General features: G+C 55.2%; 5 protein-coding genes across 5 annotated transcripts; 4 read left to right on the top strand and 1 right to left on the bottom strand.

Annotated features, from left to right (window-relative positions):
- Positions 1 to 2,512: 2,512 nt before the first annotated feature.
- QBC33DRAFT_271151 (WD40 repeat-like protein) lies at positions 2,513 to 5,002 on the top strand. Its single transcript, XM_060423188.1, has 3 exons — positions 2,513 to 2,975; positions 3,040 to 3,167; positions 3,225 to 5,002. The coding sequence occupies exons 1-3, from the start codon at positions 2,650 to 2,652 to the stop codon at positions 4,595 to 4,597; spliced, it is 1,827 nt and encodes a 608-aa protein (XP_060286754.1). The 5' UTR covers positions 2,513 to 2,649; the 3' UTR covers positions 4,598 to 5,002.
- Positions 5,003 to 5,507: 505 nt separating this feature from the next.
- QBC33DRAFT_528384 (Sec23/Sec24 trunk domain-containing protein) lies at positions 5,508 to 8,636 on the top strand. Its single transcript, XM_060427054.1, has 7 exons — positions 5,508 to 5,819; positions 5,879 to 6,009; positions 6,062 to 6,356; positions 6,412 to 6,897; positions 6,955 to 8,052; positions 8,109 to 8,308; positions 8,373 to 8,636. Exons 1-7 carry the CDS (start codon positions 5,727 to 5,729, stop codon positions 8,395 to 8,397), a joined length of 2,328 nt encoding a protein of 775 aa, XP_060286753.1. The 5' UTR covers positions 5,508 to 5,726; the 3' UTR covers positions 8,398 to 8,636.
- Positions 8,637 to 8,918: 282 nt separating this feature from the next.
- Positions 8,919 to 9,744, top strand: QBC33DRAFT_556016 (ribosomal protein L11; the record flags this gene model as incomplete). The annotated part of the gene is made up of 5 exons (XM_060429688.1): positions 8,919 to 8,922; positions 8,986 to 9,019; positions 9,096 to 9,216; positions 9,279 to 9,603; positions 9,731 to 9,744. 5 exons carry the CDS (start codon positions 8,919 to 8,921, stop codon positions 9,742 to 9,744), a joined length of 498 nt encoding a protein of 165 aa, XP_060286752.1.
- A 755-nt stretch (positions 9,745 to 10,499) lies between these two features.
- Positions 10,500 to 12,910, top strand: QBC33DRAFT_528381 (uncharacterized protein). The gene is made up of 4 exons (XM_060427053.1): positions 10,500 to 11,232; positions 11,311 to 12,090; positions 12,162 to 12,203; positions 12,274 to 12,910. The coding sequence occupies exons 1-4, from the start codon at positions 10,963 to 10,965 to the stop codon at positions 12,571 to 12,573; spliced, it is 1,392 nt and encodes a 463-aa protein (XP_060286751.1). The 5' UTR covers positions 10,500 to 10,962; the 3' UTR covers positions 12,574 to 12,910.
- A 438-nt stretch (positions 12,911 to 13,348) lies between these two features.
- QBC33DRAFT_609138 (WD40 repeat-like protein) lies at positions 13,349 to 15,922 on the bottom strand (the record flags this gene model as incomplete). Its single annotated transcript, XM_060432379.1, has 2 exons — positions 14,957 to 15,922; positions 13,349 to 14,865 (listed from the first exon to the last, which is right to left on the bottom strand). The coding sequence occupies exons 1-2, from the start codon at positions 15,729 to 15,731 to the stop codon at positions 13,349 to 13,351; spliced, it is 2,292 nt and encodes a 763-aa protein (XP_060286750.1). The 5' UTR covers positions 15,732 to 15,922.
- Positions 15,923 to 16,102: the final 180 nt, after the last annotated feature.

The raw sequence follows: 16,102 nt of genomic DNA, 5'->3' as shown, positions 1-16,102 counted from the left end.
TGTCTCCGCGCGCAGGGACATTTGGCTATTCCGCCTGGGGGTCTGTGCTGGGCGCTGTCGCTGTCGCCATTGCCATCGCCATGTTAGAGCAGGATTGAATTGCTATTCGCTATTGCCAAAGTGTGGTCGCTATCGGCATCGGCATCGGCGTCGGCGTCGCTGTCGCTATCGCCGTCAACGTGGCCGCCACTGTTGCCATCGCTGTTCCACTTGCTGTCTCCATTGCCATGATAAATGAAGATTGACTTTGCTGCCGCTATTGCTAAAGCGCTCTCGCTGCTGCTGTCTCTGTTGCTGTTACCATTATTTATCGAAGATATCATGACCAAGCGTGAATCTGCCAAGGAGAAGGTGTGGGCATTGTCTCGTTCCGTTTAGAGAGAAGGCTATGTTATATACCAGGATGATTGTCTCTCTCCAGGGGTAGGCCTAGCAGCAAGTCAAGTTATGCCGAATGTCATGATCAATATCCGTAGAACTGGGCAGAGGTAGGTCAAGTTATTCCTCAAAAGGGCGGCCGGTTTGGTCTTTGCTCCATTTAGGAGACTGGAAGCCGTCTGTTAGGCGCCATTGGCGCTCTTCACATTTTAGACATTTAGATAAAGAGAATGGGAGCCCAACTTAGAAGGGCTGTTGGCATTGAGTAAAGAACTGTAAGGAGGCCCAGGGAATGGCTGTATTTGGCCATGAAAGGGTCCATTACTCTAGACACCACAAAAATGTCAGACATTGGCCCGCCTTTTGCATCTGGTTGATCGCCTTGGCCAGAGGAGGAGGGTTAGCCGTGGTGTATAAAACGTGAGTTATGGTACCGAGAAGGTCGCCCTTCGACAAGAGGCAGATATCATGTGGATATCAGGTTGGTTGATGAGATCAGCACTTGCTGGACATCATGTTCAACACGAGCTAGTAGCGACTGCAAGTCTAGCATTGGTAACGCAAATCTGTCCGCTGGGATTTCGCGCTTCTATACTCTTGGTTCTGATACGGGCAACTGGACGAAGCAACAGCCCACCGCGAGCTGTCCTCATCTGCACTGCGGGTTTTGGCCGTGGGAAAAGCGGAAGGAAATCCGAGCTTCACTCGGCGACCCTATGGCCGGCAAGATCTGGTAGGATGCTGGGGAGTTGGTAATCAAGTTCGCATGCCTTGAGCAGCACAAGTATGTAGCTGCCTGGTGCAGGGGATCAGTGCGCACCAGGTTGCTATTGCCAGCACTTGCTGCTGCGATGGTTAGCGATTGCGACCCGCGCTAGGAGCTACTGCCAGAATCAGTACCCGTAATCCGTATTGTCATCGAGGGTCAAAAGGGTGACGTGGTGGATGGCCTGCAACTTGCAAGGGGGGGTTTAATGAGCGGAACGCGAAAGGACGCGCCAGGCGTGGCAGGCGATTCCGTGTTTGGCGTGGCCTGACCAAACCCCCTGGTTCCCGGCCAAGGTTCGGGGGCCTCTAGCCAATAGGAGGCTTCCCCTGCGCGATGGCTCCCTACCTACTTTCCCCCAACTGAAAAAAACAACAAACACCATCGGAAAAGGGGTCGAGAGGGAGCGACACTCTCACGCTCCCACGCGGGTGCCCAATTCCCATGCGGACTGGCGTGTCAGTTCAAAATAAACAAAGGAGGACTGGCTGGGTTGACTACTCGAGGACAAAAGCAAGGGCAGAAAATTATGGCGCTTCCCCTCCTGTTTACGGAGGCATTGGGCTCCTCTTCAAATTCCTCGCTCCGTAAAATCAAGGTGGTTGGGCTAGAGCAGCCTCTCTCTCGATTGGATATCAACCGTTCTATGTAGGTATTGGTATGTTTTGTACAATGGATGTTTGCTGCACAATAGGTATCTCCTCAATAGCCAAAAAGAATACCTCTGTACCGACAATAGTTAGACGAGCAATTCACCAATTGAATAGAAATTATTGAAGGTGAGCGGCTGTTAGTTAGGCGCCATACAATAGTAGAGTTTCATAGTGAGCCAGGGACACGCCTATGGAGTGGCCGGTAGCAGTTGTTATGATGGTCCGTGCGCCAGGGTTTCTGTTTGCAGTGCTTGTCACAAATCCGGTTAATCAGCGGCGGATACAAGCGCGAAGGTCGCGGGACGGAAAGGTGGAACAGCCATCAGCACCTGCCATCTTTCCGACCTCCAACCTTCAATCTATCCCATCATTCTCCTTGCCTAGCACCAGCACCCGACTCGGCCCTCCTTGCTCCCAACGAGCATCCCCGTCGCCAGCATCTCTATGACACCCTGAGGCTACGAGCGATCGAAGTCCATTGTCCTACGATAACACGACTGTCCCCCCTTTCCTCCCTATTGTTGCCGCCCCGCCACCTAGATTGTTCATTCTCCACAACAACCTCGAGCATGCGATAGACTCCGGAACACCTACGATCGGAGGAGGACGGCTATTGATGGAGATAGATCTCTCCACGACGGTATACACTAGGCGACATTACAACCGGCATTCTGTATCTCCTACCGCCTGGCAAAGCAATAGTTGTCTGTTGTTGCTGTCCCTACCTCTGGCCCTAAAGCATCACGAACCCTCGACAGCACCGCCACCCGATAAACCTTCCTATCTGCCTAGTAGCCTTATTCCTAATCTCCTACGACTACTCTGCGCCTATTATCCTTTCGTCTTCCTAACATGTCCTTAAACGGCGACAGCCGGGGAACCGCCCTCACCGCCGCTGCGAAACGACCGATCCGAGACTCGAATAGTCCAGCCGTTGCAAGCCCCGCTCGACTGGCTACCCCCCCACCCCCTCCGCAAAGAGGCTTCTCCGAAGCTCGCAATTTAGACTATTCTCGGCATGGCCGGCTGAGTTCGAGGACAGGGGAATTAAATCGTGTGAGCTCGTTTGATGCCGACGCTGTCGACCACGCCCTCAGACGAGAGATGAGTCGTCAGCAGCGAGAGAGTACACCGGGAAGCAGCCCTCATCGAAAGCGGCAAAGGATCAATGGTGACAGGTATGTTTTGACAAACCGTGGCTCCTCCGAATGAAGACACCCGACCAATGCTTACTCGGATTAGATTTATTCCCACGAGATCGGGGCAGGACTTGCAAGCGAGCTTTAGCCTGTTGCATGACGATGGCTCCCCAACGACACCGTCCGGACAGAAGAAGCGGACACCTCATGGCGAACTGCACTTCCAGAAGAGTAGGCCTAAGAGCCCCTTGTATATCGTTGTCTCCTCGAGCTAACTCTCTATCGCAGCCGAGGAAGCCAATCGCACCTTTTCCAAACTGCTCCGGGTTGAACTATTTGAGAACTCGATACCTCAAGCCACCCCTCCTTCCTTATCCCCCGATCACAGCTTACCCGCCTCAAATCATGGTACGAACGTTCATGGCGGCACGAGGGCTCAGACACCCCCAAACAACCCGCCTCCATCCTCCCTCCCCTCTACATTAACCCCTTCGACTCCGCATAAGAACCTCTTCTCCTATGTATCGCCGCGCCACCATAGCAATATCGCTGGACACCCGACACCTTCTCGAACCCCCCAAAGCAGGCACGGCCCAAACCTCGACACTCGCTCCGAGATTTACAGCTTGTCACCCGTAAGGTTCGGAAGCCAGCAAATGCTGCTCAGCCCTCGACGGCAACCTAGGGCAGTTAGCAAGGTCCCCTACAAAGTGTTGGATGCACCTGAACTAGCCGACGATTTTTATTTGAATCTCGTCGACTGGGGCAGTGCAAACGTGCTAGGAGTCGGGCTTGGATCGAGTGTGTATATGTGGAATGCGCAGACGAGTCGTGTAAATAAGCTCTGCACACTCGAGGACGACACAGTGACAAGTGTCTCGTGGATTCAGAAGGGAACCCATATCGCTATCGGGACGGGCAAAGGCTTGGTGCAGATTTGGGATGCTGAGAAGACAAGGCGGCTCAGGACGATGACAGGGCACACGGCTAGGGTGGGATCACTGGCCTGGAACACCCACATTCTGTCATCCGGCTCTCGAGATCGGCTCATCTACCACCGCGATGTCAGAGCGCCCGATCAATGGCTTCGGAAACTGGTTGGCCACAAGCAGGAAGTCTGCGGCCTCAAGTGGAACTGCGAGGATGGCCAGCTGGCCAGTGGTGGTAACGACAACAAGCTCATGGTCTGGGATAAGCTCTCGGAGTCGCCTCTGTGGAAGTTCTCGGACCACACGGCTGCTGTCAAGGCGATAGCCTGGTCACCCCATCAACGTGGGCTTCTTGCGTCCGGCGGCGGCACAGCTGATCGGAGGATCATCTTCCACGACACTCTGCGCGGGACTGTTGTCAATGAGGTGGATACGGGGAGCCAGGTGTGCAACCTTGCATGGTCCAAGAACTCCAACGAGATCGTCTCCACACACGGCTACAGCCAGAACCAGATCGTCGTCTGGAAATACCCGTCCATGACCCAAGTTGTCAGCTTGACCGGCCACACATACCGAGTCCTCTATCTGGCTATGAGCCCCGATGGAAGGGTGGTTGTTACTGGGGCTGGTGATGAGACGCTTCGCTTCTGGAACGTGTTTGGAAAGCGCCCTGGTGCGAGGGACGATGGTGATGGTGGTGGGCGATTGGCAGACTGGGGAGTGATTCGGTGAAACCTGACTAAAGCAACAACATCCCAACTCTGGATTCGGAAAGCCAAAAAAGAAAAGAAAAGGAAACTGTGCCAACAAAACTGTTCGAAGACTTCACAGCTCATCCGGTCCATTCTCAACGGACGGTACCAAAATACCGAATCTCCTCTACGACGGAAGGGGCAGAAACGTCGAATATTCTCACAAGGGAACCTGAAGCGAATACCCCCATTCCGATTTGCTTTTTTTCAAGGGAAATATCTGTGTTTGCATCAAACAGCGGCGTCGAATCTTGTGATAGTGCTTTTTTTGTGATATATCTTGGCCTTTCCAAAGCCTGCGGAAGGGATGATGGGTGGGTCAGCGAGCATGAGTGGAGTCTTGGAGGCACCAGCCTGGGAAAGGAGAGCGACTTTGCATGTATTTTTTCCGCTGGTGGTGGTTCGGAACCGGTGTCTCCTCCCGGTTGTCATGAAATGATGACGCTTGGCTCGACCTTAACCCCAGATAATTAGCGATTCATGATAGTCCTTTGCGCCTATCAGTTTTGCTGCTGAAAGTGACGTCTCAAATTGGGTCTCTCAGGGTCAAGTCTGGCTCTGTGTGATGATGATAAGGCACAGGCCAATTTAGTGGTGCAACCTTGATGGTGTGAGGTTGCCAAAAATAAAAATTCCCCCATTCCACATAGAGACTACAAGAAACAGCCGGGAATCTATAGTCGTCGTAGTTGTTGGCCGTTGCTCAAATGCAAAGCATCATTCCCACTCTCAACACCCTATAATCACGGTATATACTTAGTACCTACTGGATGAGCGTTTCTTGGAGTGGATGAGGCTCCATGTGGAGTCCGTGGCGGGTGAGAGTTTCTCAGCCACAGACCTGCGCCACAACCACACACATGCAACTTCCAGGTTGTCCTCTTCCCCCACCCAGCTGTTTTTGTCCCAGCTGTTTATATCGACTTCCCGTAACCTTAGATCATGACACCTTTCAAGCCGACCATCTAATCGCAACAGCTGTGTAGATCGAGACGCAGCTATTTATTGCATTAGACCTCCGCAGGTCGACCTGTCTGTCGAACTGGTCTTCAATTCCTTTGGCACAGCCGATTTAAGGGGCCGTTTCGGAGCTTCAACCAGACCGCAAGATGGACTACGAAGCTTTGAAGGAGCAATGGAGCGAGGTGGAAGACCGCGATGGCGTCCGCCTTAGCTGGAATGTTTTCCCAAGCTCCCGCATGGTCAGCGCCTCGCCGTCTCCAATTAACTGTTGATCCCTGGGCGACTGACACTCATCCAGGAAGCGTCCCGCCTCGTCGTTCCCATTGGCGCACTCTATACTCCCCTCAAGGAGAAACCCGATACCCCGCTGCTGCAGTTCGAGCCCGTCACCTGCAAGCAGCCATGCCGCTCTGTCTTGAATCCCTTCTGGTGAGCCACTACAGTCGCAAGCGAGGGAGCCTTACTGATAGCTCTTGTCTAGCCAAGTCGACGTACGCGCCCGGCTCTGGATCTGTCCCTTCTGCCTCTCGAGAAACCCCCTCCCTCCTCATTACAAGGATATCACCGCGAATGCCATCCCGCCCGAGCTCCATCCGTCGAACACCACTATTGAGTACCGGCTATCCCGCCCCGTGCCTAGCCCGCCCATCTTCCTTTATGTGGTCGATACCTGTCAAGAGGAGGATAGCTTGGCGGCTCTCAAGGAGTCTCTCATCATGAGCCTCAGCCTACTTCCCGAGAATTCTCTCGTGGGGCTGATCACGTACGGCACTATGGTATGTTGTATCGTTCGGGTTCCATCTTGAAGCGCCACCATCTGATCTGTTCTAGGCCCAAGTCCACGAGATCGGCTATAACGAATGCCCAAGGTCCTATGTCTTCCGCGGAAATAAGGATTATTCTGCAAAGCAGGTCCAGGAAATGCTTTCTCTCATTCAGCCTGCGCTCCGCCCTGGAATGCCACCTCAGCAGCAGCAGCCTGGTCGCCCAATGCCCATGGGGCCCGCCGCTCGGTTTCTGCTCCCTGTCCAGCAAGCCGAATTCCAGTTGACCAAGGCTCTTGAGCAGCTGCAGAAAGACCCATGGCCTGTTACCAGTGATCATAGGAACCTCCGTTGCACCGGCGTTGCCTTGTCCGTCGCTGTTGGTCTCCTGGAGATCTCCTTCCAGAATGCTGGTGGCAGGATCATGCTCTTTGCCGGTGGCCCTGCGACTGAAGGACCGGGTATGGTTGTTGGCCCAGAGTTGAGGGAGCCTATCCGCTCGCATCACGACATCGATCGAGACAATATCAAGTATTACAAGAAAGCGCTCAAGGTTGGTCTCATGTGGATTGGGGTGTGCCCTGGCGCTGGTTACTAACCTCTGGCATAGTTTTACGATAACCTCGCGAAGCGGACTGCGCACAATGGGCACATAATCGATGTCTTCGCTGGTTGCCTGGATCAAGTCGGCCTTCTCGAGATGAAGGGCTTGTGCAACTCGACCGGTGGCCACATGATCCTCACTGACAGTTTTACCTCCTCCATGTTCAAACAGTCGTTTGTTCGCGTCTTTGACAAGGATGATGACGACAACCTTCTCATGGGTTTCAACGCCGTGTTGGAGGTTCTCACCACCAAGGAGTTGAAAGTCACCGGCCTCATTGGCCATGCCGTATCTCTCAACAAGAAGTCGACATCTGTTGGCGAGACAGAATGCGGTATTGGCAACACTTGCTCGTGGAAGATGTGCGGTATCGACCCGAATGCCAGCTACGGCATCTATTTCGAAATCGCCAGTCAAGGTGGCCCCTCGCAGCACCAAGGGGGCCAGCAGAAGGGGATGATGCAGTTCCTCACCTATTACCAACACTCCTCTGGGCAGTTCCACCTCCGTGTGACGACCATTGCCCGGAACCTGAGCGGTCCTGCTGGCGACCCGGCGATTGCCCAATCGTTCGACCAGGAGGCTGCCGCCGTCCTGATGTCTAGGATTGCGGTCTTCAAGGCCGAAGTCGATGATGGTCCCGACGTCCTTCGTTGGGTTGACAGGATGCTTATCAGGCTCTGCTCGCGATTCGCAGACTATAGGAAAGATGACCCGACGTCGTTCCGACTGGAGAAGAACTTCACCCTGTATCCGCAGTTCATGTTCCACCTCCGACGAAGTCAGTTCTTGCAAGTCTTCAACAATTCGCCCGACGAGACGGCGTTCTATCGGCACGTACTCGATCACGAAGATGTTAGCAACTCGCTGATCATGATCCAACCGACTCTCGACTCCTACACCTTTGACCAAGAAGGTGGCCAGCCTGTTCTTCTAGACTCAACCTCCATCCAAGCCACCCACATCCTGCTCCTCGACACCTTCTTCCACATTTTGATCTTCCATGGCGAGACCATTGCCGAGTGGAGGAAGGCAGGATATCAGGAGCAGGAGGGCTATGAGAACTTTGCGTCGCTACTGGAGCAGCCTAAGGAAGATGCTCGGGTATGTGACACCCCTGGAAGTTTTTCGTGACGAACTTGGTACTAATTTGTTGGCAGGACCTAATCACTGATCGCTTCCCCCTGCCACGTTTCATAGTGTGCGATGCTGGTGGTTCTCAGGCTCGGTTCCTGCTGTCCAAGCTAAACCCCTCCACAACCCACACAACAGGAGCATACGGCGGTGTTGGTGCTCAGACGGCGCAGACCATCTTCACCGATGACGTCTCGTTACAGACATTCATGGACCATCTGATGAAGTAAGTAGTAACCCGAATCCAGTCACGAGTGTTGAGACGAATGGTCGACTAATTTTTCTTCTAGGCTGGCCGTGAGCGGAACAAACTAGAGATGTTGCGATCTGTCCATAGGGAAAGGAAGGAAGGCGGTAGCTAGTAGCTAGAGGCAGGGAGGGGGTTTCGGGGGATGAGTGGAATTCAGTCCAGCGATCGTAATAAACGCTCATAATAAACGCTTCGTTGCCAAAGGTGTTTCTGTCTCTCTTGTGTGTATTGTTAGCTTAGGAGCTTACTAGTCTATCGCTTAAACTCTTGATGCACAACCAGTCTGCGGACGGCCTCACCCGAGACTCTTCAATTTCCCAGAGTCGTCTGGTGAGGCTTCAGCCTCAAGCATCCCCCCTCTATTTGTGGCTGGTGAATTGGCCCCAGTCATTTTGTGATTGGCTGCCAGGGAATTTCCCTTCTTATTAGGACGGACCCCCGCTGAAAATTCAGCCACATGAGCTTAGGGCAGAAATCCCACAATTGCCAAATCCCAAAAAGATTTCTGTGCCTGCCACGACTGCCGACGACTTCACCTTTTTCCAGAATCCCAAACGAAGCGCATTTGACCTGAAAGACCGTCTCAATGCGTAAGTGCTCAATGGAATTTGCAGTAGACGATGCAACCTGCTGACCGAGTTTGACTTTCACAGCTCCCAAAGTCGATCCCACGGAGATCAAGGTCATGTATGTCAAAGAGACCGCGACTTCGAAATCGCTCGACGCTTCGTCTCGAGATTGTGTTGCTGACAAGATGAAATAGCCACCTCCGGGCCACCGGTGGTGAGGTTGGATCCTCCGCGACACTTGCCCCCAAGATCGGTCCTCTGGGTCTTTCCCCCAAGAAGGTCGGAGAAGATATCGCCAAGGCGACTGGTGACTGGGTATGGGACCGCGCGTGACGATGACGGAATTCCCAAGCTTACCTAGAGTTGTGTCATTACAGAAAGGACTCCGAGTCACCGTCAAGCTCACCATCCAGAACCGCCAGGCAGCGGTCTCCGTCGTCCCGAGCGCCTCATCACTCATCATCCGAGCACTGAAGGAGCCGCCGCGCGACCGGAAGAAGGAGAAGAACATCAAGCACAACAAGAGCATCCCCCTGGACGAGATCATCGAGATTGCGCGGACAATGCGGTTCAAGTCCTTCTCCAAGGAGCTGACGGGCACTGTTAAGGAGATTCTGGGCACTTGCTTCAGCATCGGTTGCCAGGTGGACGGAAAGAGCCCCAAGGCCATCAGCGATGCGATCACTGCGGGCGAGATTGACAGTATGTCTGACCATGCCGGGGGAGCAACCGCAACGCGCAACTCTCCTCCCCTCCCTTCTATCACTTTTCCTCCCCAATGCGACGTGTCCCTTTTTGAGTTCTATACTGACGTGGCGGCAAACAACAGTTCCCGATGAGTAAACTTGGGAATAGACGGTTGGGATTCTTGGCATGTGATTAGGAGTTCAGGGCTTGCTTTACACCAGGCTTGCCAGATCACGGCAATAAAAACATCAACTTATGGCCGAAAATCCCGTGCTCGACAACTCAAGTGCATCCTGAGAGACCATTGATTGCTCCCACTACTACTATCCACCACCTGGCTGTTCACTTTCGAAATTGACCGATCCCCCATGGTCATTTTTCATCTTTTTGTGCTCAGGAAGATTGAAGGCTGTCCCTTTACTCACCGCGGCTTTCGTTGGCTATTTAGCTGTGGAAGCCGAGGTCCATCTTTGAGGTCGACATTTTACCATCCGGGGTTTTATGGCTTACTGTGGTTGCTATCGTGACTATCAAGTTTACCAGACTTTGGTGTTGGCGACTATCTTGCTGTCTCGGCAGGAATTCTGGGCCCAAGAGATACCTCCAATGTCCACGTGCCGTTTTCAAACGAAAGCGAAGAGCAATCTCGAAGCATCTGTCTGCAGTCCCCTCTTTATCCCGTTTCCCCTTGACAGGATGGCATTCTTCTGATGCCTACGCCAAGTAGTCATAAGTTCCATTGTCCGAAGGGATCTCTTCCGAGAGCGAAGTAAAACGCTCCAGCGCTGTTGCATATATAAAAAAAATTATAAAAATTGGGTTAAGCCATATTGTTGACTCCGAAGTGCATATCGAAGTTATCTAATCTAAGGCGTTCACCGATGAGCGAAGAAGCTCATCAAAAGTGTTAGCTAATAAGAAAGGAGATCGGCCTGACGAGAATATGGTTGTGCCAGCATCCTCGATTAACAGTGCGTTTGATTTGTTGTCGCATGATCGCTGGTACCGCAGTAAGTGCTTGTCTCGATCGATAAGTGCATACATACAAATAGAATTCAACTCGGTAGTGGAATCAATTGGCGGGACACGCTGGAAGCTGACAAGAGGCGTTATGCCAGCAGGGGTGCAGCTGACCGGAAGCTAATCAACCAGACAGAAGTCTCGCTCTCGTGCTTGAGACACATGTGCCATTCGTCCTCGTCACTCCTTGGATAGATTTGCAAGACGTTCCCGCCTCACTGATGCAGGATTTGACACTCGTTTACCTTTGCCCGTCCCACTCGATGATGGTTTTCTACATCCAGAATCTCTGAACCGACGCAAATCCCCCTCCATCCCCCCCGGTCTTCTCGAATCGCGCACGGAACCTACAGCATGGCTCCAATCGAGCCGATCATGCCGGCCGAGCTGGCGGCGCCCGACCATCACCACGGCCCCTCGACCAGGCGGCGGTCGCAGTCGGCGAGCTACTCGAGCCTCGGCGTCCTCCCGGGTGCGCGGTCGGCGTCGCGAGCGCGGAGCAACACCGCGAGCTCGGGCCTGAGGGCAAGGCTAGGCCTCATGGGCGTCGCGCGGCGGACCCTGGGAATAGTGTTGCTCCTCGTCACTGTGTTTCTCTGGACCTTATCCAACTTCCTAGCTAGTGTGAGTGCGGGGACTCGGATGGCTTTCTTGGTTATGCTGGACGGAAGAGGAGGAAGAGGGCTAATATTACTCGTCTAGGACATATTCTCCGATCGCACGTATAACAAGCCCTTCTTCCTGGTCTACGTAAACACGTCCGTGTTTGCGCTCTCGCTCGTGCCGATGGTGATACAGTACGTTATGCGGCATGGCGTGTCGGGCCTGCTGAACAGGGCGGCCGAGGTCTGGCGGGAGTACCGGTCGGGCGCGACGCCGGCGAAATTGCTGCACGAGCGGGATGGCGAGGACGAGGACGCCGAGGAGCGGCTCCTCGTGGATGACGAGGACAGCCTGGAAGCGATGATGGACGTGCCGAGGCGGGACGAGAAGCTGAGCTTCGGGGAGACGGCCTGGCTGAGCCTGGAGTTCTGCCTGCTGTGGTTCGCGGCCAACTACTTCGCGTCGGCGTGCCTCGAGTACACGAGCGTGGGCAGCGTGACGATCCTCACGTCGACGAGCAGCGTGTGGACGCTGGTCTTCTGCTCCGTCATGGGCGTCGAGGGATTCACGGTCCGGAAGCTGGTTGGGGTGCTGGCGTCGCTGGCCGGGGTCGTGCTCATCTCGACGATCGACCTGTCGGGAAAGAGCGACGACAACCGCGGCAGCTTCCCGCACAAGACGCAGGCGCAGATCGCCATCGGCGACTCGATGGCCTTCTTCAGCGCCATCATCTACGGCCTGTACGTGACCGTCATGAAGAGGAGGGTCGGGAACGAGGATAGGGTCAACATGCCGCTCTTCTTTGGCATCGTCGGCTTGCTAAATGTCCTGCTCCTGTGGCCGGGATTCATCATCCTCCACTTTACGGGCATTGAACCTGTGCGTCCCTTCTGCCTCTGCCTGTCTGAGCTCTCTTGAGGGCAGAGATCGCTAACATGAATGGCTTGCAGTTTGCCTTCCCTCCAACCGGGAGAGTCTGGGGAATTATAATCGTGAGGAGTCTCTTTCCCCCACTGAGCGGCACCGCAACAGTACCCGGGCTAACCTGAAAAAATCTCGCAGCTCAACTCCGTCTCGTCCTTCATCAGCGACATGGCATGGGCGTACGCCATGCTCCTCACCACGCCGCTCGTCGTGACGGTGGGGCTGTCCCTGACGATCCCGCTGTCGCTGATCGGCGAGATGATCCGCTACGCGCAGTACTCGAGCTGGATCTACTGGGTCGGCGCGGGCGTCGTCTTCACCTCGTTCCTCTTCATCAATCACGAGAGCAAGGACGACGAGAACAACAGCAACAACGGCGGCAAGGATCACGGAGCCGAGCCGGAGTCGAGGACCGCGACAGTGGTTGACGGCGGTTGAGCCTTTTACGAACGTATGTGTACTAACAGATAGACAAGCGACGATTCCCCGGATTTCTTGTATACCTACCTACCTACCTTGGTAGCTGGCATCTACGGCGTTGGAAGGGTTGGAAGGGTTTGGTTAAGCGCAATAGATTTGGGTGGGCTTATCTGTTTCGGTCATGTGGCTCCGTGAATATATCGTCGGCATGTCTTGCTATCCGTAACTCACCTATCATCTACCTGCTCAGTTCGTCAATATATTCTGACGTGATCAATGCATGTCGATGACCGAGCCAGCCGTTTTGGCTTTTTGAGACCATCACCCCTGAAATTGCATACTTGCACGGCTTGACTCTTTGGGACTCGAGGGTTGCTGAACTCCGCAATAGGGTATGTGAAGAGTCAGTAAATCTGTTCGAGTGAATAACAAGCAATAACCTCAATTGTATTATACCCCGACAATAAACGCCCTTTGCATGCCTATTGTTCAAAGACCCCCAATAGAAGACAATAAACGCCTCATGCGCAGCCCTGACAGGAGGCTGGCTGCTGCGACCTGCGATGCTGCTCCGTCATCCATCCCGTTACGTGTCGGGGATGTTTCCAACGCTGCGCAGGTTTATATAAAACATCAACTGACATCTCCCGAGAGGCAGCCCGGGAGGTAGGTATCATCAAGAGGGAGCAAGAAAAACCAGCAGAAACCAAAAAAGGGCCAAAAAATCCTTCTCCCAGGAAGAACCTTTCCCAACCCTTTCTCTCCTCTCCTCTCATTATTTCTTTCTCCTTCCTCACCAATCATCCTCATCACCCACCCACTCCTCCCCGACATCAGCCCACCCGCAGGCCCACCTCTGCCCGCCCGTCTCGCCGCCCCTCCGCAGCCCCGTGGCCCGGGCCCTCGACTCGTCCCAGCACCGCACGAGGTAGTCGTCCCCGACGGTGACGAGCGCGCCGCCGCTCGTCCATGACAGCGAGCCCACCTCCTTGTCGTGGCCCCGCACCAGCGCCGTCCCGTTCCTGACGATCGGGACCGTGTCCACCAGCCGCGCCGACAGGTTCGTCGTCATGCTGTTCGCCCGCGCGAGGCCGCGCCGCTGCCCTGGGCCCGACAACGACGACGGTGGCCCATCCGCCGTGAGGTCGGTGGCTGAGGCGAGGAGGCTTCTTCCCCCGAAGGCGTTGGTGGTGGTTGGTGGTGACGAGACCTGCTGCGCCACCGGCGACGGAAAGGCGCCCAGGTCGGCGCGGAAGTAGCGCTCGTCGGTCGGGAAGAGCACCGCGCATCCGTCGCTGCTGCCGACGGCGAGGAGCTCGGGCCTGCCGTCGCGGGCGGGCCGGACGTCTGCCTTGACGTAGAAGCTCGTCGCGTGGAACAGCGGGTGGCGGAAGCCGTACATGGGGCCCAGGCCTTCCTGCTCGGTGCCGTGGGCTCTCCTTCGCGGGGGCTCGGTCGTGGCCCTGGCGGACAGCTCGGGGGCATGGCCGAGGACCAGGTGCGAGGTGCTATACGCGTAGACGGTGTTGTCCTTGCACAGGGCGTAGAGCCGGGCGCCGTCGGAGCCGAGGGCCATGGAGGACATGCCGAAGGGACGCCATGTCGTGTGGCTGTCTGGCGGCTTGGTGTAGGAGATGGGCGTGCTGCTCTTGTGGTGCCGCGACGTGTGGATGGACCGGATGTCCCACAGCTTGATCGACGCGTCCGCCTCGCAGGCCGAGAGCAGCAGGTGTTCGCGCCCCGCGGGCAGGAACTGGATAGCCGTGACTGACACCTCGCCGATGCGACCCGGCACCTCGCTGCGGCTGGCGATGTCGACAGAGGGGTCGGCCTGGTGGTATGGCTGCCGGGGCTGCCGGGGCGTGCGGGCGTGGGCGTCGTAGACGCTGTTGACGACGCAGCCGGGGTTGATCCGCGGCGGGAGGCGGTATCGGAGGGCGGTTTCTCGCTCAATGGAAATTTCTTGGACGGGCCCGCCACGGCAGCGTAAGTCCCAGATCTGGACGCTGCCGTCTCTGCTGGACGTGGCGAGAACGCTGCCACCGCCTCTCCCAGGCTGGAAGCGGACTTGTTTCAGAGACGCGGTGTGGTGCCCGAGAACAGACACAGGCGCCTGGGTCATCATGTCTATTACTTTCCCGGTCTGGTCGCCGGACGCGGTGGCCAGAACGTAGTCATCCTCGGAGAAGTCGAGGTCTATTATGGCATTACTGTGGACTTGGAACGAGAGATGTATCTTGTCGAAAGATTTGTTCGAGTCAAGAAGTCTTACGTGGCCCTCTTCGTCTCCCACTGCTACCAGACTATTATCTAAGGGAGTTGTCAGTCAGGCCTATATGCAAGGAAAGGGGAGATAGAGAAGGGGGGGAGAGAGAGAATGGGCAGGCAGGCAGGAACTCACTGTGACAGCTCGCAGTGCAGAACGGGATGCACCGTGCTGCTCCCTCGTGGCTGGAACACATATGTACGTCCTCTGGAGTGCTGCAGAAGTCGGCCGTCTCGGTTCTCCAGTCTGCAACGGGGTATGACATAGACTGGTGGCCACTCCGGGGCATTCCACCAGTCATACGCTGGACCAGCTGGCCAGACATGCCGCGACTTGTCAATGGCGTCAGCCGCCTGATCGGAAGTTGCATCAACGGTAGCTCATTGTCAGACTCATCGTCAAAGTCACCGTTCTCGAAGTCACCGTCCTCAAAGGCGTCGAAAGCCCGGCTAGATTGGCTGCCGGCATGCGGAGAATGAAGCGGGCTCAACAAGGCCGGTCGACTAGCTTGGAAGTCGAGTAGGGTCGGTGACGGATTTAGAAACGCGGGCTGTAGAGGAGAGGTCGCCGGAATGTGATTTGTTTTCCGCCGTTTGAGTGCCCGGCTGGAATCCACGCCGGCAGACTCGCCCGATACCACATCGGACTCGGAAATCGGCTTCAATGGACTGCTGGGGGTGTGGCATCGATTAAGAGAGGGAGCAGTCAGGTCACGAAGGGCCCTCCTAGCGGCACTTGGCTTTGATGAGACTCGGGAACGGGGAGTAAAGAACTGCCTGAACTTTCGGGGAGTGATGGACGGGTTTCGACGTTCCTTGCCTCGGCTCGAAGACAATCTGGGTGGTGATGAGAGGAGATTGCTGCTCAGTGGTGCTGTGCTCTTTGCGGCAACAGGAGTCTTGTGCTCCATGTTTACCTGATCCAGCCCTCTCCACGGGACATCTGCAAACCTTGGGACGAAGAAGAGGAAATGCTAGGAGTACGGAATCAGGAGCATTGGAGAAGGTGGTGGATATGTTTGGTCGAAAAGCCCGTGGCGGGGCTTGAGGCATGGGTTAGAGCTTGGTTCAATCAGAGGACAGTGATCGTGGGGGGTCTGGGATACGCGCACGCGTTCCCGACTACACGCGTTATAGTGGCATTTAGCGCTTTCAAAAGCCCGGCGCCCTGGAAAAAGGCTTGGGAGCTGCTGATTGGCCAGATGTTGGCAGGCATGGGCAAGCTCTTTAACCCCGCTGAATTTCTTATCGCTTATCGCTGTGCAGGGGGACTTGGAAAAAT

The sequence above is a fragment of the Phialemonium atrogriseum genome (genome assembly GCF_030411735.1).
Source record: "Phialemonium atrogriseum strain 8032-3 unplaced genomic scaffold QBC33scaffold_4, whole genome shotgun sequence".
Lineage (NCBI taxonomy): Eukaryota > Fungi > Ascomycota > Sordariomycetes > Cephalothecales > Cephalothecaceae > Phialemonium > Phialemonium atrogriseum.
This window is presented reverse-complemented; position numbering and strand designations above follow the sequence as displayed.

Excerpts from the sequence above, each read along its gene's own strand:
- QBC33DRAFT_271151 (XM_060423188.1), top strand. The coding sequence starts at position 2,650 with ATGTCCTTAAACGGCGACAGCCGGGGAACCGCCCTCACCGCCGCTGCG. Across the intron at positions 2,976-3,039 it reads CAAAGGATCAATGGTGACAG|ATTTATTCCCACGAGATCGG; the intron begins GTATGTTTTGAC and ends TACTCGGATTAG. Across the intron at positions 3,168-3,224 it reads CGAACTGCACTTCCAGAAGA|CCGAGGAAGCCAATCGCACC; the intron begins GTAGGCCTAAGA and ends TCTCTATCGCAG.
- QBC33DRAFT_528384 (XM_060427054.1), top strand. The coding sequence starts at position 5,727 with ATGGACTACGAAGCTTTGAAGGAGCAATGGAGCGAGGTGGAAGACCGC. Across the intron at positions 5,820-5,878 it reads TTTTCCCAAGCTCCCGCATG|GAAGCGTCCCGCCTCGTCGT; the intron begins GTCAGCGCCTCG and ends ACACTCATCCAG. Across the intron at positions 6,898-6,954 it reads ATTACAAGAAAGCGCTCAAG|TTTTACGATAACCTCGCGAA; the intron begins GTTGGTCTCATG and ends CCTCTGGCATAG.
- QBC33DRAFT_528381 (XM_060427053.1), top strand. The coding sequence starts at position 10,963 with ATGGCTCCAATCGAGCCGATCATGCCGGCCGAGCTGGCGGCGCCCGAC. Across the intron at positions 12,091-12,161 it reads ACTTTACGGGCATTGAACCT|TTTGCCTTCCCTCCAACCGG; the intron begins GTGCGTCCCTTC and ends AATGGCTTGCAG. Across the intron at positions 12,204-12,273 it reads GAGTCTGGGGAATTATAATC|CTCAACTCCGTCTCGTCCTT; the intron begins GTGAGGAGTCTC and ends AAAATCTCGCAG.